This window comes from Trachurus trachurus (genome assembly GCF_905171665.1).
Source record: "Trachurus trachurus genome assembly, chromosome: 5".
Classification (NCBI taxonomy): Eukaryota; Metazoa; Chordata; class Actinopteri; order Carangiformes; family Carangidae; genus Trachurus; species Trachurus trachurus.
Window position 1 is genome coordinate 11,172,502 of NC_139896.1, and position 23,390 is coordinate 11,195,891.

The 23,390-nt window shown below is 41.5% G+C and overlaps 1 protein-coding gene across 1 annotated transcript in view; it reads right to left on the reverse strand.

Annotated features, from left to right (window-relative positions):
- Positions 1-23,390, reverse strand: part of suclg2 (succinate-CoA ligase GDP-forming subunit beta) — a 91,955-nt gene that overhangs the window by 63,288 nt on the left and 5,277 nt on the right. The window contains exon 2 of the mRNA XM_083971005.1: positions 8,699-8,840. Within this exon, the coding sequence (XP_083827131.1) occupies positions 8,699-8,840 (142 nt within the window). The remainder of the gene's footprint in view (positions 1-8,698; positions 8,841-23,390) is intronic.

Genomic DNA, 23,390 nt, shown 5'->3' on the forward strand with positions numbered 1-23,390 from the left:
GCGCATGGGAGTTTGCCCAACCAGTCCACATGTGTTTTGTGGACTTGGAGAAGGCTTTCGACCGTGTCCCACGTGGCATCCTGTGGGAGGTGCTCCGAGAGTATGGGGTCGGAGGCCCTCTGCTGAGGGCTGTACGGTCCCTGTATGACCGGAGCAGGAGCTTGGTTCGCATTGCCGGCAGTAAGTCAGACCTGTTCCCGGTGCGTGTTGGACTCCGGCAGGGCTGCCCTTTGTCACCGGTTCTGTTCATTATTTTTATGGACAGAATTTCTAGGTGCAGCCAAGGGCCGGAGGGGGTACGGTTCGGGAGCCACTTGATTTCATCTCTGCTTTTTGCAGATGATGTGGTCTTGTTGGCTCCCTCGAGCCAGGACCTTCAGCATGCACTGGGGCGGTTTGCAGCCGAGTGTGAAGCAGCTGGGATGAGAATCAGCACCTCTAAGTCCGAGGCCATGGTTCTCGACCGGAAAAAGGTGGCTTGCACCCTCCAGGCCGGGGGAGAGTTCCTGCCTCAGGTGGAGGAGTTTAAGTATCTTGGGGTCTTGTTCACGAGTGAGGGGAGAATGGAGCGCGAGATCGACAGGCGGATCGGTGCGGCGGCCGCAGTAATGCGGTCTTTGTATCGGTCCGTCGTGGTGAAGAAGGAGCTGAGCCGAAAGGCAAAGCTCTCAATTTACCGGTCGATCTACGTTCCCACCCTCACCTATGGTCATGAACTCTGGGTCATGACCGAAAGAACGGGGTCCCGGATACAAGCGGCCGAAATGAGTTTCCTCCGCAGGGTGGCGGGGCGCTCCCTTAGAGATAGGGTGAGGAGCTCTGTCACCCGGGAGGAGCTCGGAGTAGAGCCGCTGCTCCTCCACATCGAGAGGAGTCAGCTGAGGTGGCTCGGGCACCTGTATAGGATGCCCCCTGGACGCCTCCCTCGTGAGGTGTTCCGGGCATGTCCCACCGGGAGGAGGCCCCGAGGAAGACCCAGGACACGCTGGAGTGACTACGTCACTCGGCTGGCCTGGGAACGCCTTGGGGTCCCCCCGGAAGAGCTGGAGGAAGTGTCCGGGGAGAGGGTAGTCTGGGCATCCCTGCTCCGACTGCTGCCCCCGCGACCCGATTCCGGATAAGCGGCGGACAATGGATGGATGGATGGAAATTATAATACATTTTTGGAATCTGAATTTTCGATTTGATCTTTTAAAAATGTTCCATGCTCATATAGAAGTTCCAGTTCAAACTAATAGTGACAGCCTACAGAACATGTTCATTACAGAACAAGTCTTCACTGAAATTGGATGACAACAGCTTAAAAATGTCTCCATCCACAACAAACAGGTGGGCCCTTCCACCCAAATACTCTAATATGAAAAAGCAGATGCAGCATTACAAACTGAGAAAGCAGAGCAGAAAATCTTGACTGGCTTGTGAGGCAGTGAGCGAGTATGGAGGGAGGACTCGAGTGAGATGCAAACGACACACATGGATAACGAAGTCTTCCGAACGGCTCGTGGTGATGCCCATGGTGGGGAGGAGCGATTCTGTGACAGATGGTACAGGCTAGGCAGTGTGTTGGGTTGGTGGAGGAGCATATGGTACTCTCTAGATGATCTCATACACCAGCGCCAGGCCCAGTCGGAGGTGTAAATGCTTATCTGCACCCTGCCAGAGAAAGCGGAACCATTGACATGCACCAGCAAAAAAAATATATATATATATACATAGTATATGTTTTTTTTTTTCCATCTAAATTATTTCACATTCATACTAATCAACTATTCTACTCTGTATCTCTTCCACAGAGAACTTAACCTTTTCGAAGATTTACATTTTGTTGAATATTTATTTTCTGCAAACAATGAATCCTAAAGTCAATGTTAACCTTTTTTCTTCAGGCCCACACAAATTCACCATAATACGCTATTTATGCATGTGATTTGCATGCTATCGTTTTAATCACCTATATTTCACAACTGCAGAAAGGCACTGATGTACAGCATCACGTTTTAATGAATTGCACACACTGTTCGACCATTAATTTATAGTCGGCAGTGGAGATACGGCGGTCAAAGAACCACAAACTGCAGGTACTGTATCTGCCATGGACCTCCTTTCTGTAGCTGTAGTAGGGAAGGAATTAGAGCATAATGGTATTCCTTCCTCTCACACCATAGTGTAAATATGCAGGGTTTAACAGCCCAAGAACTTCCTGCCTGTGCTATCACAGTTACAGCTGCCCTAGCCCTCTATGCCGCTGGGTCTTTCCAGCACGCCCTTGGCTCCGTGTCTGGAGTATCCCATGTCTCTCCACACTGTTAGTGGTGGGGAAATGCAGTGGATAAGTCTGGGAGTCCGTCCAGCGGAGGCTGCTGTGTCGGCGCTCCCCTCTGCACTTCAGTGCACAATGGAAAACCCATTCCACTGGATTCCATCCAGAGAGGCGAAATTATCTCACCCGTGTATGCCTTCAATTCTCACATGCTATCCTGCAGGTTTTGATGATCTAGCATATTGATGTGAGAATCCAATACCATTTTAATGAAACACTTGTGCACATATGATGACTCAGAATTCAGCACCAAAATGTGTCACACAGGATGGCTATGATGAGGCTGCTAAATCCTGCGATGGCCAAAAGCTGGCTGCTTTGCTGCTGACACAAGATATATTACTCGTTAATTATCTGTACAAGCATTTTCTCTAGATTTGGATCTGAAACGAATCCATGATGCTCAGGTCTCCCTGTGAGGACTGGCATTAACACTTAGGCAAAGACAACACAATGCACTTTGAGCCAGCATTGTGTGGAAAGTTACTGGCTAATGGTTTGCAATGATATCTGTCTCAATTTGCAGATCACAGGCCAGAGGCATAGAGGGGGTCTGAGCTGCCACGGAGAGCAGACGACTTAATGGGCGGACTGAAAACACACAACAGTGTCCTTGGCCTTGAGCTACTTGTATTTACACATCATCTGAGGCACAGTTTGAACCTCATTCACTTGACTTCAGGGTATTTGAAAATCCCCAGTAACCAAAAATGATGTCTCCTCTTAAGGGGGTGAAATAAACCACTATAATGTACTGTATATAGCATAGCCAGTAAGATGTCCCATGTATTTTGATGTGGATTCTATGCAGTGTGTTTACATGCACTTAGTATAAGTATCCCGTTTTTGTATTGATGCATGTAAACATATACCGATTCCAGAAACCAGGATACGCCTGTATCCCAGTTTTGAGAAAATGCAGTTTTGTTACCTGGAGAACTCCAAGAAAAACTTGTGGCATGAACAGTATATGCTTTAACCCGGTTTCATAGCTGCTATCTGCGGAGGCACGGGCCAATGGGAAAGCACACATCATCCCACAGTCGACGAAAAGATGCCCTACTCAGCAGAACATTTTCCTTCTACTCGGAATCCATAAACTGCATTTACACGACTCTGTCCCACCATTCACAGCGCTGTATTTGTCATCCATCTCTCCCTTGTCCTACACAGTGGCAATAGGTTCGTTTCCATAAAACCTAAATATTGCAATTAAAAGCTGGTAATGGAAATGCCTACATTTCGAAAAACCTCTCAAATATCGCCAAAACATTTTTATGCTCTCATGAGGTGGTTTTTCAGATGTGTCGATGTAAGAGTGTATCGCAAAAGTGAAATGGAAACACCTGTTTCACATTTACACATCACTCAGGTCTGATCAGATTACCAATATTACCAGCAGGAATGTTTCTCTGTTTCACTTCGCTCTCCCTCTCTCTCCCGTCTGTTTTGAGTCGTCCCGTCCCGTGTACAGTTTTCACCCAACCGGGTTATTTTAATAAAACTTTGCCATGTGAGGTACAATCTGATAAACTGATAAATCAGGCGGTGTCACACAATAACATGTCCGTGTGAATAACCAAACAATAGTTCCTTTGTTACAGTTGTGAGACTAGACTTTACGAGAATTACGCCTCATTCGCAAAACACCTGCAAATAGGATTTGTACTTTTTTGAAATTTTAGAAATATCACTTTTATTTTGCAAAAGCTGCAATGGAAACACAGCTAGTGACAGTCAGAGAGCGCTAAGAGTGAGGATATGTATATTTGTAAGCCATACAGTATAATATACTATAATATAAGCCACAATGGTCTCATTTTTACATATTTCAAAATTGCAGTGATTTGCGTTGTAAAAATAAACATCACAGGTGCCTATGCAAATACGATGCAGTAATTAGAAACCAGGATATGAATAACCAAGTCTGTCACTGTTCAAGTAAACTCAGTATCCTGAATATGATCATAACCGGGATATGGCTCAAAACCAGGATGCTGAAGTCCATGTAAACATGCTCCATGTTTACTTGCACCATTTCCACTGTTGAGTGTTTTCCAGCATGTTGATGTATAAAAGCAATACTGATAAACATGTGATTGTTGTTGTTGATCCTATTGATGTTTTTCTGTCTCTCTCCACAACAAACCATAAAGCCACAACTAGAACCCGTACACCTACACACAGACACACACACACAGACACACACACCTGCCTCTTCAAAGAGTTGGCTAATGTCAAGGTAGCTCATATTATTCTGCAAGCCAACATATCAAACTAACTACGCCTCTAATAAGCACACATGAGATTTGACAGCCATGCATAAAACTGCTCTGTTTACACTGAATATTCATAGCTCTGGTGAAAATAAATTAAAATGATTCCTTCCTCTGTTAATTGTCATTCTGGCAGTGAAGCTGTGCTAAGCACAAAGAAGCGGAAAAAGAGCAGCAGCGGTAGACTGAGGTGAGTGAAGAGAGTGGGAGAAATTAGGTAACTTTAAGAACTGAAAACAAGACAGAAAGAACAAAAAAAACAAAGACACAGATTGCAACACAATCTGTCAAAAGACAGTCAGGAAGATGACAATAGTAAAGAGGGACAACATATTCCTAACTCATCTGATATGAATTGTAAATACACACACTAGTATGTTGCTGCCATTCATCACACAGACGCACCATGCAGAGAGGATAAGAATCCAAAACGATGTTTTCTTCCATTCGTGCTTTGTCAATGAATGATTGCTGGGGGAGGCAGGAGGCATGGCAGACATGAAGGGCTCTCGCAGCAAGGAAGGGGAGGGAAAATGTGGTTTTGATTTAGAATTCAGAGTGAAAATCCATCAAGATTTGCTCCACAGATGCATCTGTCAAGCGCGTGGCGACACAAAAAGTGGACTGCATAATCACATTCTTTTGGGCTGGAGCAGGGCACAGGTATGTGTGTATATCTGAAGGCAAACAGGATATCTATATTCATTACGAGAGCTGCTGATATATCAAGGCCTGTGTAAAAAAAACTGTAGATACTGTATACATAGAAATATATGTATGTGTGTGCGTGAGTAAATATACTGACACACACTATACCACAATATATTTTGGCTAATTTATCTGACCTCTTTCATATCAGATTTTTTGGGAAAAAATTGAATAGAAAGTACAGCTGAAACTCGACTGCAGCATCACAGGAACACATTACACCCATCAGTTATTGATTCTGCCTGATAGACATACTTGTACTTCTTGTACTCTTGAACAGTGAAGCACATTTTTAGCAGCGTGTGGGTTTTGTCATACCTCTGTAGCCACACAAAAGAACTAGATACCTGGATGCCCAAAATCTGTTGAAAGACAGCTACGATCCACAAATGTGAGAACTCAACAAGCAAGGATAACATTTAAATTTATGCTATGGTAACTTCATGGTCCAAAAGTTTCTTTTTTCAGACCTACAGCTGCTCGGGCTGTCACACACACACACATACACACATACAGTACGATGCAAGAATTAAAAGCTTGGCTATGAGACTTGTGGATCTGGGTCATTGGTTTTAGACAGACAGCAGGAGTTTGTGTGTCATTCTCTCAGTGTCCCAGTGGGGAACACATTACAAAAACTTTGGACTTTCTGATAACTCCCTGCGCAGCTCACCCAGTATGGGGCCACAGAAATCAAACCCTATTCTCCATGAGCCATTAGCTGGTTGTGAGTCACCCATCTGCCACAATGTAAAGTCTCCCCTAAGAGTTGTCATTCAGGTTAAAAAGAATCAATGGTCCATGTCGGATATTTCATTTTTTATGTTTTGATAGAAAAGGAGAAAGATATTAAGCTATTTGTCCTCGGCGGTAATAGAACAAATCAATCTGTGTCCACTTGAAGAGAGGTGGACCACTCCACAGTACACAAGAGGAGAGATAGGAGTTCCTATTGCATAGCTGCAATTGAACTGTCAACTTAACCACTTCATGGTTAAGTGAGTGTAACGCAGAGGAGAATACTGGTGGTGGGTGTGCATGAGTGTACGTGTCGGCGTACTCGTATGGGCGAGCTTACACTACGCATGTCATTCATCTGTGAATGTGCTTCCATGGTCCACTGGTTCATTCCATTGTGTATGCGGAGAACCAGGAGCTCGCAGCAGGATATCAGCACCACGCAGAAATCCATTTGCTCCTGGTCACTTCAGATACACCAACCATCTGCATCCCCTGCACACAGCCGTACCCCCCTGTGTCCTCTCCAGTGGAAAGCCGTGAAACCGCGCTTCATCCACTGCCGGCTCCTGGGAGTTGGAGCTTGGCAGCCTCAGTTTGCATTTCAGCTCAAGAGATCTTAACTGAAGAGGTTACTGATCTCCCTCTTTCTCTCACTATCTATCATGTATGACCTAACATAGCCCACGAGTGAGCCATACACAGACACATTGTGCAGCTGATGAAATGGAGCGTTGGAAGATGCTGTAATGCATGCTTTAGTGAGCCAGCGGTGGTACAGAAAGTGTGAAATATACGTACACACATGTACATGAACACTGACCGTGGCTTAGTGCGTAAATGGAGTTAGAAGTTAAAGTAGCTGTGAATTATGCCGTGCGAACAGTGGGGTTGATTTACCAAGCCAAGCACAAATTATTGTCAGAGCTGCAACAATGTGCGTTGGCACATGTTTTCAATTTAGCTGGGAATTTACGAACACTCATGATATAAGTGGTCGCGGCCACAGTTGACTTGCATTGCTGCTAATTAAGTCTGGATGCCTGGCTTTTTAACATGTGTCTTGTCCATTTATAGAAAGCAATGAAGTGCAAGAGAAAGTAGAACTTCACTGCTACTGGGCTTGAAATATTGGTTGAAGAGACCAATAAATATATTTCATATGTGCAGTCATGCAATTACTCCTACCACAGTGGACAATCTGCAATGATAAATCACTTGCAGCCATCTTTTCCCTCTGCACATACTTTGCAGATGAAATACATTACAGTAACCCACGGCCACCTTTCTACTGCCAGCACAAAGGTTCATGATGTTGTTTTATGTACAAATGACATAAAAATTGTTAGTACTGACAATCCTGAATAGTAAGTAAATCAGCCCTTGAGGTTAGCCAGGATTCTATTAAGCCGCCGCCTATCCCCCTCGTCTGACCCAAGTTTTCTGTCTCTCCATTTCTTCCCCTACCAAGCAATATACGTACTGTCATGAAAATATATATCCTCTTCCTCCTATTCAGTTTATCTTTGTCCGCATCGTAACCAGGGCCACTGAAAGGAGCGCCCCAGGCGCTGGAGCCTAAAGGCAGCAGTAAGAGTCGAATCTCACTGGCTGACAACCAATACACTATCAGAAAGCCGCTGCTGTACTTGGAGAGGACACTGAATAAAATATAAATCTGAGGGTGGAAATATACACTGTATGTGTTGGGCAGTTAGCTGTGTGGGAAGAAAGTAGAACGGGGAAGGTAGCGGATGGAAGAGAAGGCTTTGTGTGGGTGCATATAAATGTGTGTTAAATCATCTTTGCTCATGCAAGTAAAATGCATTTGTGAAGATTTGTGCTACAAGAATAAAATTAGAGTTTCAGTCACTTCCTTACATGGCTCAGAGCGAGTGTCTGGGGGCGAAACCCCAATTCTAACCAAGGATTAAAAATAAATAAATTATAACCCAAAAAAAAGGAAAAACAACAACTAAAATAAAACATACAAAGTGTGAGAAACTGAACACGAGAGGTTGTGAAACAAATTAGTGCGGATGAGTGCCATGATGAAAAACCGAGTAGGCACAACCACTAAGCTCTACAAATACAGGCTCACCACACATAAGCAAACACATAAAGATGCGATTAAACTTGATAAAACTTCAGCCCTGATTAACCACAGGCATCTGTACGTCCTGTGACAGGGCCACACAGTAATGCTGCACAAATAGTCCCGTTAAGGTTTTATAGCGTACAGCAGTGTGAGAACAGATCACTAACATCCAAATCAGTTTAAAATCAAAAATAATCTGCACTTACAGAATTGGTTTATGTGTACAGTTAATATATTGTATTTTGGGTTGTTGGTGACGGCAGCAAGTGTTAAAACATTAAACACTGTTGTTTCACAAGTGCAGCAAACTGTGTTAAATAAACAAAAGCCAGAAAAACCATTAAAAGAAAGGAGAGGAAATAAGGATTTTTTGCCAAGTACATAATCTGCAATGTAATGTCTCAGTGGAAAGTTTGTCTTTGGCACAACTACCATGGTTTGAAGAGATCTTACTGACACCAGTACCAAGCAATTTCCAGTCCTATTAAGGAAGAGCGTTCCTTTCTCTGTAGAGGAAGGTGAACTGGATGTGTGTGTTTGTGTGTGTGTGCGACTCACTGAGTCTCTTTGCAGCCTCCAGGGCCTCAGAAGCCGTGTCGGCCACGAAGAAGCGCTGGACAGCAACGCCACTCTCTTGCATCAGCTTCTTGCTCTGGTACTCTTGCAGATTCAGCCATCTCCTGGGACTCAACCAGGTGCACTGGGGGAATGGAGGAGGGGGGTGGAAAGAGGGAGGAAGAATGAGTGAGTCGGACTTTCAGCAAAAAGGAGTTAACACATTGCTATAAGGTAGCCGCCTCGAGGGTTCCATCATGCCTAATGATTACAATTTTTTTCTCTTCAGCTCCTCAACACACTCTCTGCTGAGGTGTTTTACATCATACAACACCAAAACACGCCGCCTCACACCTGGCTACTTCCTTCCTCCTTTTCGCTCCTCCTTTTCGCTCCTCCTTGTCCCCCCCCCCCCCCCCCTCCCTCCCAACACCTTTCTCCGTTTCCTTCTCCTGTAATGAGGCAGACAGCCCGGCCGGAGCTGCAGGACAGCTCAGATGGTGTTCGCTCCATCAGCAGACATTGGCCCTGTCAGCTCCAGCTGTTGTTGTCTATTAAAAGAAAATTGACTATTTAATGTCACGTAGAGACAGAGGCTGAGTTAGAGTCAGACTCCCTCTGCACCAGCCCACAGTGCCATGTGTACGGGTGTGTGTGTGTGTGTGTGTGTGTGTGTGTGTGTGTGTGTGTGTGTGTGTGTGTGTGTGTGTGTGTGTGTGTGTGTGTGTGTGTGTGTGTGAACGACAATGTAAATGTTTTCACAGGAAACATCTTCAGGGAGTCGTTAAGAAAAGAGAGGCGGGTAAAGTAAAGTGAAAACAAGGATCATGAGGTAAATTGTGGTTCTGCATGTAAATGATGGTTCAGTCAGTGTGTGTACTACTCCATTATCCAGTCAAGGTAAAACTAACATGATAACCACACCGGGAACACACTGCATTATGCTGTCAGGTCAAATCAAATTATCAGATTAACCTAGTTACATCTGTTACTGCTACACAATAATATTCATACAAGGACACATGCATGCCATGAACAATTGAACACGGGGACTTGTGTATATAATGCCAAGGATAATGGTTTCTTGTGACACTGATAAGGTGTTAGTGTATAGTATATGCTGTTGCCATATGGCACTCTATTATAGGAATATTCTTTGTAATACACTATCAATATTACATCAATGTAGCAAAAGCAAGGGCTCCACCACACCAGCTGTGTCCAAGTCAATATTCTGTGCTACACAATCATGGCCGGTTTTTAAAAAGAAGTAGCCAGCTAATGCAAGTTGACTCTATGCCCAACAGTAGGAAAAATACATTATTGTGGAGACGGGCACAACTAAAATATGACAATAGAGTCAAGCAGTGCACCACACCTTGAAATTGAATCAGAGTCCTTTTAAACTGCCTGACAAAAATGATGGTGGAGATATTTTTTGCTCAAACACCAGGTGCCAGACTGCGGCCAAAAGAGTTATATATGAAACCAATTTTTGTTTAAATGTGCAAGTTAGAATTGAAAGTAGCTGCATTAGTTTGAGCGTTAGATGATCATTAGACTTTGTTTTGGTGCCCACGGATACTCTTCTCTGACATTTCCCTTCCACTCTGTGGCTGCACATGCACACTTCATGACACAGATGATGAATTTAGCTATTCCAGTGTTTTAAAGATCAAGCACCCGAGAGCTGATTATTAAAAAAAACAGACACGTCACACACAAAATGAGGGAGGAGAAGACTGGTGGAGAGGGAGAGCCAACGAGAGGTCCCGACTCAGACACAAGTGCAGGCTGCAGGGAGCTGCTGACTGAGCAAGTGAAGGAGAAAAAGTAGCTACTATTCTTTCAGTCACAATGGGTAACACAGCTCCAGTAAGAGGATGAAAGGACACATTTAATTTTTAATTTACTTTTTTATTTCCTTCTCTGTCACAGACTTGCAGTATGTTTGCGCTGGTTAAGCAAAACACAGAGTGACAACCGAGAGGCTTACAAACCCCAAGTCGAAGGAAACTTGATGGGAAACTTAATTTTAATGGATGTGGACCTGCACATTTTTTCATCACAATAGTTTTCACAAATGAACTCCACAAGCTTAAATATTATCACAAGGAATACAAAAGCTAAAAGCTGTAAATGACTGCATCAGTTCGCAGCATGCCTTTTGACTTCACCGAGTTTGACAGAGGAAAGGTCTTAAGTTGACCATCCATGACACTGGGACAAAGCTCCAAAATGCCAACATGTCACATACAAAAACCACTGCATAAATGATGAAAAACTGCCGATCAAGCAAATCAAACATTTTTTAGAAGACTCACAATGCAGTAAAAACTTTTAGGCTACAGTTTGATTCAATGAGGCATGGGGTGTGACCTCTCCCCCATGCACAACTCTCCGTCTTAAATTCAGCAGTCACTCCATCATTCATGAGCGGGAAAGAGTAGGAACATGAGGATAGGCTGAGAGCAGTGTGTTCATTCAGCCACCCTCTATCATTACATGATGGAGCCGGAGCGAGCAAAATGTAACCTCCACTAACCTTTAGTGGTTATTCATGATTAAAGGCTAATGAGCTTGGAATGATCGCTCTAAAGGGGAACGGCCAAGTCAAACCTTATTTAATCTACAACTAAGCACAACAGTCAATGGGCCTCAACTGAAAACAAAACCAATCCATGCCAAAACCAACCCTCTGTGTGCCACAGCACACTTTATTAGCATGCTTTCTCCACTCCAACTCTCCCGAGAGTCTGTCAGCAGACTTCATTAGAGCCAAAATGCGTTGTTTTCTGGGAGAATGGTACATGTTGATCCATATTGGCCTGCTCTCTCGCATAACTGAATACAGTAATGAGGGGCATCTGAGGGTCACCTCTGCAGCCTCATCTATGATACCATATGTTTCAGTTATTGCAGTATATGTTACGTGCAATGCCATGATTTCCAGTCTATCCTCTATAGCGGCAGTCTATAGCAGCCATTGCTGATGATGTGACTCCCTCGCAGCAGGTTGGGTTCACAGGCAGGGTAATACAGTATATGAAGCACATAAAGATCTGAAATGCAACATGAATATCAAAGGAAGTAATCTTTAAGAACAATACAGAAAATAATTAAAGAAGAATGTAAGAAATTCAAATTAACTTGAAAAAAACTAGTTCTGTCTGCCTATCCCTGAGCCAAACCTGTCTATGTGGAAGACTTGGAGCATTTACTCTCTCTCTCTGCCTGTCGCTTATTCCTACGTGTTCATTTCAGCAGAACCCATCCACACAGCCTTAACAAGCCAAGCTGCAGAACAGGTTTCCTCTGCTTTGTGGACTCATTTGACTGCTGTCAGGTACCTGCAGGGCCTGCTCTCTTAAAACATCCACTTCCCTTGCCATTCAAACTGTTCACCTTGGGAAGATGAGGATTGCTGCCACGGTGCTTGTCTGTCTCTATCTGTCAGTCCATCTTTCGGTCTATGTTTGATTAAAGAAAATGGCAAAAGAGAGTTAGTTATAGGACCGGGTTATACACATTTTCCACAGGAAGTATCATCAGACACTTGACATCTTTTTAATCCAATGACCTAAAAAGAATCAAACTATGGTCAAGTCTGCACTGTGATCAGATAATGGCAAAATGTGGAACACTTTTATATCAGCAATGCCATTCTTCAGAGTTAGTCTCAACTGCACTGGTTCAAGCTTTTGCATGCAAAACTCGTACAACAACTTTTGAGTTGGAGACAACAATCCACCAGTGACAACATACTGTCACAATTGGCTTCACTTTTAGAGAAACTGGCAGGTTCGAGATAACAATAGAAGCATAAATCCCCTTGTCAGCTGTAGTATCCAGAACGACTAATTTTATCTGACAATTATTTATAACAGGGCTTGGAAATATTAATGTGATGTGAAAACTGAGTTAAAACGAAAGTCTCACAAGTTCAGTGAATAAGGGTACATTAGATCACAAAATCATTTTAAGTAGAAGAGAAACCATGTTTCTCAACAGAGGAATGCCCCGATGAGTTTGAGAATACAGGAAACACAGACTGCCTCTTAGATAAAAGGGATATTGTTGCAATACACAGACTAATGAGAAAACATGGATAAACAGGGGAGTATGGTGAAACCACTGGTGGATGACAATAATGTGACCTGAAGTCACATGGGCCAAAAAGACAAGAATACTCTGATCTCAACTGCCTGAAATTAGGACACACCTTTGTTGAGAGTTGGCACTCATGTGAATCCGCTGTTTACATTTCCAGACCGGTTCACTATCAATCTAATGCAAATACATGATCAGATCTCAATGGAAATGGCTCCCATGTCTCCCAAATAAAGGAGTGAGGATCAGAGTGGAAAAAGAAGAATGTGGGCTTCCCAAAATAACAGCTGCTGCTGCTTCCTGGAGAAGTCAAGTGCGGCTAGAGGTGTCCCTCCAGGCACTGACAGTTACCTTTGGGCAAAACACCAGAGAATGGAAAGGAACCTAGGGCACTTTTTGGTATGTGCCTGACACAGAGATTGTGTCTGTATGGATTGAAATGGATGAAACAGACATTTTTGCTCATCAGTCTACACATAGTATAAGACATAAGAGCAAAGTGAAAACCTGGTTTTAATTTTTTAAGGAGATTAAAAAACACTGAATTTCAGTATGAAAGTTTCACAGGCTCAATTCAGCACTTTGGTCAGTAACTCATTAATCAGACTGCAGTTTCGTTAATGACCTCTGTTGCCGCCAGTGTACCATAGTTGGAGTAATTTGCCTTTCACAGAAATACACCTTTTGTTTGTTTTCTTCCTTTAAACTGTCAACTCAATCAAAATTTTAATTAGTATTAGTAATCAGCACATATATGAAACAAAATATTAGCTGCAAATAAAGAAAAACATTGATTTGTCTTTAGCAAAACCTGTGTGAGAGACTCAGTAAGAAATTAGTAGACATTGAAATTCATTTTAACCCTAGCCCTCCTTTAATTTACAATGAATTCTTCAACCTGTTAGACCACAAAGAGTCTTAATATTGCCGTTTTAATGATGTCACATTTATTTCCATATTTCTTGTTTCTCAGTTTATAGCTTGAGCACTGAAGCTGGAGACAATTTTCCACATTGGTGACAACTGAGCTACCTGACTAACTGACTAAAACGAACGGCAGAGCCACACTGGGCTGGCAGGTATACGCTGCAATGTGAACACATTGGGGATGCAGCAGAAAGATCTCATCAGAAACTAATTACATTTTTTTCCTTGACGGTTTTTAATAAACCATTAATTCATAATCAATATTTATAGTCAGCATATTTGAGGCATGTAATTGTTTTAGGTTTTTTTTTTTTCAAAGTGCATTAAATAGCACCTGGCTGGAACAAAACATTCACTTTTAGTTCATGCCAACAGGATGTGTTATTATATTGAGAATTTATGAGAGAGTCATTCAAACTTCATAAATGATGAGCTCAGAACTTCCGTCATGTTTTAAACTCATTTCATGGTAAATAGGGTAACTGACTGTTATAAGGAATGATGTTGCCTTTTTTTACCTGACCATTATTTATAATGTTTATAATGACACAAGATTAGCGAATTAGCATATTAGTGAACTCTTTGAACTCCGCCTAGGTGTGAATCATTTTTTCTCTCGTGAGTTTTTTCTTCATCATACTCTGGTATCAGCCTGGTGCCAGGATCTCAAGTCATTAATGAGCAGTGAATAACAACAGCAGCTCTTTTTGCGTATTGTTTACTACCCTCCTACCGCTCTACAAAGACTTTTTGACACGCGCACAGGTATTCTTGACTACTGCAAATCCTAATTAAAAAGATGAAGTGAGGCTTGATAGCCTTGACACAGCTGTTTGTGAAATCTGCCATGGTAAAGTCAAGCAACGCTGTAATACAACCAGCATCCAGGCACATCTGGTTCAGAGGTAAACAATGAGTAACAAAACAAGAGCAAACCTGTTGCTTTACCAACCAACATATTCTGGAAGAGATACTTTCCCTTCTTAATAAAAATAGATCAGAGTTCCCCAAAACAACCCAACACACTAGACTTCTCTGACAATATTTTTTTAGAATATCATTGAAAGAACTGAAATGTTACAGGTTTGATACCTGATAGAGAATGATGTGAGGAGGTATTTCAGGAATCTACAGTTTTCATAGAAAATTACAGTTCATTTAAAAAGAGAAAACATGAAGTGATCAATACATTCATCAGTAATAAAGATGAGTAATAGAGATCTCTCATTTTGGTAGGTTTGGACACGTACCATAAATTACGATTACTACAGTATATTGGATTTTGGCTGTGGGGACCTTTGTTTAACGGGGAACCTTTATCTCCCCTGAATTGCTGTCAACATCCTCCTGTCCATTTTCAAATAAAAGGCATAAAACGTCCAGAAAACACTTCAAACAAAGAAAAAACTGCAGTTCCCTGATTAAAAAAAGAAGAAGAAGTGTCTGCGGTATAAGCCTGTGAACATAAAAATGTGAGCAGACAAGCCAACTCTGATTCCCAGTGGGCATTTTGGTATCCAATCACAGAGCTTAAAAGTCTGTTTCATGCACAAGTGGTGATCTGAAGCTAAGGATTCCACTTTGTAAAAACCAGATAACGCTCTGAAAAGTTTAAATCAATCCACTTTTAGACTCCAGGTCAATGGAATTCATCAATTATGGTGTAGTTTTGCAATAACCAACCATCTGCTAGAGTTCCGACTCTTGCATCGACTGGCTTCACCTCCATTGCAAAGCAGCTGAAGCACATGCAGGTACCGTAGTGATTACAGCTTATAGCCAAACCAAAATACAACTGCAAAATCATAAACCAACACTATTTAAAGTATTACTGTGTTTGCTAAAAAAAAAGTATTATTTGTGGGCGGCTGTGGCTCAGGAGGTGAAGCAGGTCGTCCACTAACCAGAAGGTCAGTAGTTCGATCGCCGGCTCCTCCTACGCAAGTTGAAGTGTCACCAAATCGTGTTCTATCAGTGAGTGTAGACCTGAATGACTGAAGGTAGCCTGTATTGTAAAGCACTTTAAGCGGTCAATAGAACTGGTAAGGCACTTCATAAATGCAGTCCATTTATTAGAAATGACCAAGGAGACTTTCATGACTGTTTCCATGAACTTGAATATGAACATGAACAGGAAAATACATCATAATAGGAACGATTCAAATTGAAATCTCCAGTGTTACAAGACCAAAAAGCTTCCCAAGTTGTGCAACCCACATGTGCTTATTATAACACAGATCGATTTGCCACTTCTTTTCATATTGAAAATAAGTTGCCCCTGTAGAAAATTGTCAAGTCACGATACGGCTGAGGTCTTGACAGGAGAGGAATAATCCAAGTGCAACATGTCTGCCCTGAAAGAATGCATTGGTGGATGGCAGTGTGGCGGCATCGCAGGCAGGCAAGCAAGCAGCTGGCCCACAGTCCCCTGAGACACTCTCTCTACAGTAATTATCATCAGCGGCACTCTAGAGACAACCCTACCCATTCTTTCTATCTAACTACTGCTCTACTTATTCCTAATACACACACAAAAAGAAGAAGAGAATAGACACACGTGGGATGCACTAGAAGATACACTATGGCAAAAACAAAGTTGTACCTTCTGACATGGGTCCTGGATGGGATAATGTATTCACAGCAAACTCTGTGACACACAAAAGCACTCAAGATCTTTCTTATGAATGTATCCAGGAGAAGTGAAGTGGGACGCAGAGGCAAGAGAGAGTGGTGACAATGATAAACAGCAATATTCTCTATTTATATATGGAGATGAGCAGAAAAAAAGAGACATTGAGGGAACAGATCTTACTAGCTCTGCCATTCGAAATGGACAGGATTACTCCGAAGCAATAATGTCAATGAACACAACTGGGATTGTAAGCTTTCACTTCAGTTACTAAGCCTCATCCAAAGCTCTGTCTCCTTTCCCTTCATTTACCTAATAAAAATTATAGGCTCAGGGTCAAAGAGGTAATGTCTAAAACAGGGGGAGACAGCTTAGTCCCAAGCAGGTTCATTCTTAAAAGACTTGACAATGGTTAAAATGGATAAATAAATAATGTGAAACTATAAATAGGACGCTTCAAATAGACCCTGTAATTGGTATCATCTGATACTGCTCAGCAATAGGTGAGTGGCCCCAAAACTCCTTATCCGAGCAATCCTAACAAAATGCATACCTGGCTTTTCCCTTAGGTCAGGGACACGTTCATTTACAGGAAGAAAAGTATGCCATTGCTAAATCCATGACGACAGCGTTAATGTAACACCACTAGCCTCAATTATGTTTTATGTGTTCACTTTTTAGTAAAAAACCTTCATTACAAAATTCAAACATGACAGAGGAGAAGGAAGCTCAAGTCATCCTGATGAAGCACTTATTCTGTGCAAGAATTTTGCTTTCAGCAGGCTTGCAGCAAGAATCTTGACATTCAGCGAGTGATCACAAAATGTCACGGCAATACACTTAAGCAAGGGTGGATACTGACTTTTTCTCTCTCCCTCTCTCTCTCTTGAAATGGGGCTTTTTGTTTTAAGCCAAAAACAAAAGTCCTCCTTTCAGTCAGATCCTTGTGGTGTTTTTGATTAATGTTTAGATCAAAGTTTCTAAGTTTGGGAATGCTCACATGAGGTAGAGATCAGTGTGAGTTTCAAGTACATCTACATTAAATTGGCTATTATCTGAGGTTGACTGAGGTTAGTTCTGTTAACTAAACAGAACATTTCATACATCAAGCATGGTGTACTGGAGATGAGATGCACAAAACATTCCATCTGATTGATGTCTGAAAATAAAATTAAAATGCCCAAATCTTAATTTTATTGTAATTTGGCCTTCACAATAATTAAATCATCATTCATGTTAGTCTGAAATTGTCTACTTTTTGACTGAGAACACTATTTGAAATAGCTGACACAACATGCTTTTTTCTTTGGCACCTTTACCACTATTTGATTGGCTCTGATGGCCGAGCACTTGAAAATCAAAAAGCCAACAAGTTTTGTATAGCTTTGTTTGAAGTACATCTGTTTCAACACGACTTCTGATTTCAAGGCAAATGCATTAAGAGTCAAAATGAAAATATTCTCATCAGAAAAACCCAAGATTTCATCAGCTATAGCCTACTACCCGATGAGTTCATGTTGATGTCTTCATACATAAAAGCCTTCCTCAGATATGATCTCAAAGCTTCTTCATAACAGTTGACTATTTGCTTAGGATTAGCACTCATGTAAATATAATGATTTTGCGATGACGGTGAAAATACAACAAATCAGTGTGCATTGCAACTTTGACTTGTTGTTCATGATACTAAAGCACTTGGAAGAAAAAAATCACATTATAATGATGTAGCACATTAACACAGTTTGTAAACAAACCAAAAGACAAATATTCGGAGACATTTCTTAAAACTAAATTGTGTTGACGCTCACAAGTTAAAAAAAGAACAGAAGAATAGTTGGAACATTGAAATGTGCTGAATAAACTATGTCACCATACGGCCACTCTCCCCATAGAGCATCCAGAGTGGAGTTACCCTCACACAAAGGCACACAGAGGACAGACAGCAGCTGCATCAGGTTGCCAAGTCCCTGTCTCAGCTGTACTAATCCACGAGTGGCATTGAAGGACAAAATCTTGGTATTGTCAATGATACTCCGACAACACTTCTTTGGCCGGTCCATATGGTATTCAGCACGGCGTCATGCAACATCAGGACTCCTCCTAAGAGGCACAAAATTGTGCAGTCTCATGTTTGGTTGAGAGCAGCATGCACAATGTCAAACCACACTTGTTATGAGAAGTGTCATCACATTGAGGATGTCTGATCTTGGCACTTTCCAAAGTCATTTCAAGACATGCCACTACTCTGTCGTTTGCCCTTCTGTTAAACTTAAGGAGTCAATATCCTAGGGCTAATTTAAAGCAGTTGTCTTTATCACTAAGAGAGAGTGGAACAATGTCAAAAAGTCACCATCTGACAGAGTGGTTCTGGCTCCTTTGGAAATTTATTAGAGCCATAAGCCTTAATTTACAGGGGAAGGTTACAAAGCAGGCAATCACCTTTGATCGGGCCCATAAACAGCAGCCAGTCGATGCCACGCCGCTCATCAATCTGTCACTCAAAAATTCAAAGGGTTGACGACGCAGGTTAAAAAACACATTTGTTTCTTGAATGGCAGTGAAACCAGACAGGATCCAGCAAATAGTGAGTGAAGATGTGATGCTGCCCTGGCAGTTGTATCACTAAGGGAGCATTATCTCTGAACACAGGCTATTTATCTAACTAAGGACATGAGCACTGTGGCTTCACCAATCCAGCCCAGGCTATTTCTGGAACACAAAGTCTATACGTGCTGGTGTGATGCTATGGTGATATTCACAAATAATTAATTATGACTTCATGAAATCATTACACACTCGCTGACAAGGGGTTGAGCTGCAAATTATAGAATTATTTGATTACTTGTGCACATCCATCACACTTACCACATCATGTGCATGTGTGAGTCATTTTGTGATGTTAATTAAGCTGAAGTCATATAGTTGATTTATCTACTGACACATGTATCAATAAAGATTACTCAAATGATTAAGTAGTTAAATAAACGCTAAAATAATAATAATACAATTGTGTTTCCCTTTCCAGGGTTCCAGACTGCCCCTAAATGTGGGCATTTTGAAACAGTGCAAGTAAATGTTTCATCTACTGTACTTTATTTTTCAACACTGTGGTGAAACATGGAAAGGGTGCCTTAAATAAATCTGGAATCTGTCATTACAGGTGGCAGGTCAATGTGTGTGAGGATCATGAATGAAAAGAAAATGTGAATATTTGCTTTGCAAGGTGATTTACGGTGTGCGTGTGTGTGCCTGTAAATTTTCTGCTTGTGCTCCTAAGATTTTAAGTAAAAAAAAGTTAGTCTGTGGCCCAGCTTTCTGTTTCACTTTGCACTTTTACTTCAGAGGGGAGACACGGGGCTGGAGTCAGTCCCTGCTGACGTGGGGTGAGAGGCGGCCGCGGCTACATCCTGGACAGGTCAGGAGTTTATCACAGGGCTGATACATGGACACAGACAACCATTCATTCTCACCCTCTCACCTATTGGCAGAGTCACCAATTACTCTAACCTGCATGTCTCTGGACTGCACTCAGTGAACACCTATAGGGAGAACATACATTAAAGGCTGCACAGTCAAACCTTGAACCATACTGCTGTGAAGCAACAGTGCTAACCACTGCGGTGTGATTTTTATGTATTCTTTTTTTTTTTTTTAAACGATTCAGGAATCTATGATAAAGATATGAGGAACTCCTTGACAGGCTGTAATCGGTGGCCTGACAATCAGTCTCAGATATCTGATTCTGTGCCACATGATAGTTCACATCACACACACAAGAGCATGCAGACATGGCTACACCAGGGTTCCTACAAGTTTCTTAAAGTTAAATTTAAGACTATTTAATACCTTTTTAAGACCATTTATACATGAAATTAAGACTTTAGTCGGCCTGTTTTACAGCCATATCGGCAAAGAAGAAAAATGAAATTCTTGAATTTCACAGTGTGCGTTTATTTGAAAAACAGTTCACAGTAACCGTGCAAATGAACAGGGGGTCTTCATAAATGAAGTCTGCAGTGACGTATCTAGCTTGTGTTCAGATTATTTATACCCTCCTGATTGCGGTGCGGTCGAAATGATTAGTTCCGCCTCTCTGTATTTACATTATTTTTTATTAAATATTCGCGATTGACAAATAAAAACTTAAAAATAGAGAGAAGTTACAAACAGCACAATTTTTAAGACCCAAATATAAAAATTCAAGACTTTTTCAAGACTTTTTAAGGTATTATTTTCAAATTTGAAATTCAATGCTTTTAAGACTTTTTAAGACCCCGCGGGAACCCTGCTACACACACACACACACACACACAATACACCTGCACACTGGAGGTTCTGGGGCGGAAACCAAAGCTATGAAGCAATTTCGGACCAAGACAAGCCGAAAAGGGAGAAAGAGGCTAAAAGCGGCACACAGCTAACTTATCACCTGCATGGCAGCTGCCACCTTAAAGTTCTGGGTGTCCGCACTACAGTCATTGCTTCTGTGTGCCTTGGATAAGAGCCATCAATATTAATAATCATCCATCGCTGGTGAACAGTGAAGAGCAGTAACCGGTAAGAAGTCACATTGCTGTCCATTAATCAGTCAAGAAAATTGCAACGGGTGCATCTAAAGCCTCTGGACCACGAAGGAAACTTGAAACACTATCATGTGTTAATGGACAGTACATTTTAAATTTGAACAGTTTAGAGTTTGAATACTTAACTCTGTCCCTCGTTTTAACACGATGTTAAAATTTTGAATATAAAGTGGCAGCTGTAGACCCAGCTCTCAATTAGATAAGGAGCACAAACAGACATGTTGGAAAGAGTGCTCTTACTGATGATGTGGAAGACGCATGCAAAGTGCTGCTGCATGAGCCTAATCAATACCTTATAGGACACCTGAACAAGAGTCTTCATTATTCACCACCTTTTCAGTACTCAATAAAAATGAAATATATTACCCTTTGGTGTTTTATTCCAGCCAATTCTCTATTCTAAATATAGACAAGGCTTTTACGTGCACCTGCGTAATAACAGTAAGGAGTGGAAGGCATTCACAAGATTCAATACCACTCACACAGCGGCTATCATCAGACGTAATGTGGCTCCATTAAGTGAAAATTTCAATACGCTGATCCAGAATTGATTTTTTAAAAAGCCGACACAAAAACAGTACTTAAGTGAAGGAACAATTTTATGCACGCATATTCATGAGAACATTGTAAATCTGCACTGATGTGGCCTGTATGACTCTCCATTACGGTTTAAGAGGAGAAACTTCTCCAAACAGTGATGTTTCAAAAGGGGCTTTTGAGATCATTTTAGGACTCCCGGTGTCCTCCCCGTGACCCTCATTCTAGTAACCACTGGATATCCCCTGTCATAGTGGATTTTTTGCCTGAAATGCCAGGGGAAAGGGAGGACAAAGCACCACAGAAAAAATAATGCAGCAGAGAAAAAGGACAAGAAAGATTCAAAGCAGGTTTTTTACTAAACTGTTGTGGATACTTTTAATAGTAAAAGCCAAACAGTCTGTATGCATGGTCCATCTATCTACGTATATCTATCTATCTATCTATCTATACAAATTTGCAATAGGGAGAAAAATTGTTAATTTATCCAATATTTTGGTATTTGAGCAAACATTGTTAGCATTGCCATTGTGCTGCTAGAATGGCCAAGAGCTCTTAGTCTGGTAGAGTTTTTGTTTTGTTTCTTTTTTTTCCTTTCTTCAAGGAAAAATGCTGTTCTGTTGTGTTTCAGTGACTTATTACAATTTCTGCAACAAACTCAAAAAGAAATCTAGATTTTTAATGACAAGGAACATTACTGGGAAACATTTCATCTAATAGCAGAGCTGGGGAATTTTTTAATACTTATATATCATTTCCCAAAGTCACATTATTACAACAGCAGAAATTGCCATGTATATCTGGGGAATTGGGTCCGAGAAAACACAAAAATCCCTGCATGACTTCTTACAGTACAAAGCTGTGCACTTTGTTCTAACCAGCTAACCACAGAAAGGGGACAACTGGAGTTTCCAGAGGCACTTAATATCGCATATTATAAAGCGGTATCCCCAGATGTCTGGTGAGGTTAAAATCCTCATTACTTGTCATGGCTGGACCCTAAGCCCTTTGAAATGACACTGCCTAATTAGTGACGACAAATGACTGCAGAGCAAATTAACCAGAATGCTCCTCAAGGGGCATTATCAAATGTTTAAGAAATTAACAGATTGCCAGTTCACCAATTCTATGTAATTGATTTGTTCCCATTCAGGTTATGAACTCATCTCTTTTCTCCATCCATTTAGCTAACCATCCGGGAAGAATTTAAAGGGGAACTTTATAGTGTCCACTTCCATGAGCACTGGCTGAATCAGGGAGTGCAGTACTCAGAGCGCCTATCAAAATCATTGCCACGCTGATTGCAGTCGACTGCTTTTCTGCTAATGAGGTGGCAGTTTGCTACTTAGTTGCAACTCATAAATACAGACAGTCTCGTAATTAGACAAGCACTGTGTAGTAAGCTGTGATAGAGGTGACACGTACACTAAAGAAAGTAGAGGAGGCAAAGGAGCAGAGCTGATGTGGATTTTCAGCATAAACAGGTCAGTGTGAATCACAGGCATATTTCCCCTTCAAGTCAGCCATGTAGCAGGAACATGCCTCATGAAGCATTAGTGAACTAATTCAAAAAGCCATACAGCATGGTCTCCTTTAATTAATTAAATACTTGAGTGCTGATGGCAGAAGTTCCTCTATCTGTCTTCAACTTTGGCACCGCCTCTGTGGATTTGCATGAAAAGTAATGGCAAGGATGGTAGGGCTGTAATACTGGTAAAAGCCTAAGGCCACTTAAAAAAAGCATAATGACTTGATCATGTGACTCCATTTTATCTGATATGTATGTAAAGTTATTCCCATTCTTTCGTCCCATAGTCACTGAAAAAAAATATTGGACCCATTTTTCACAATCCACAGGTCCTGACACTAAAATGTAAGACAGATGAATGAGGAAAAAATTAACTTTGTT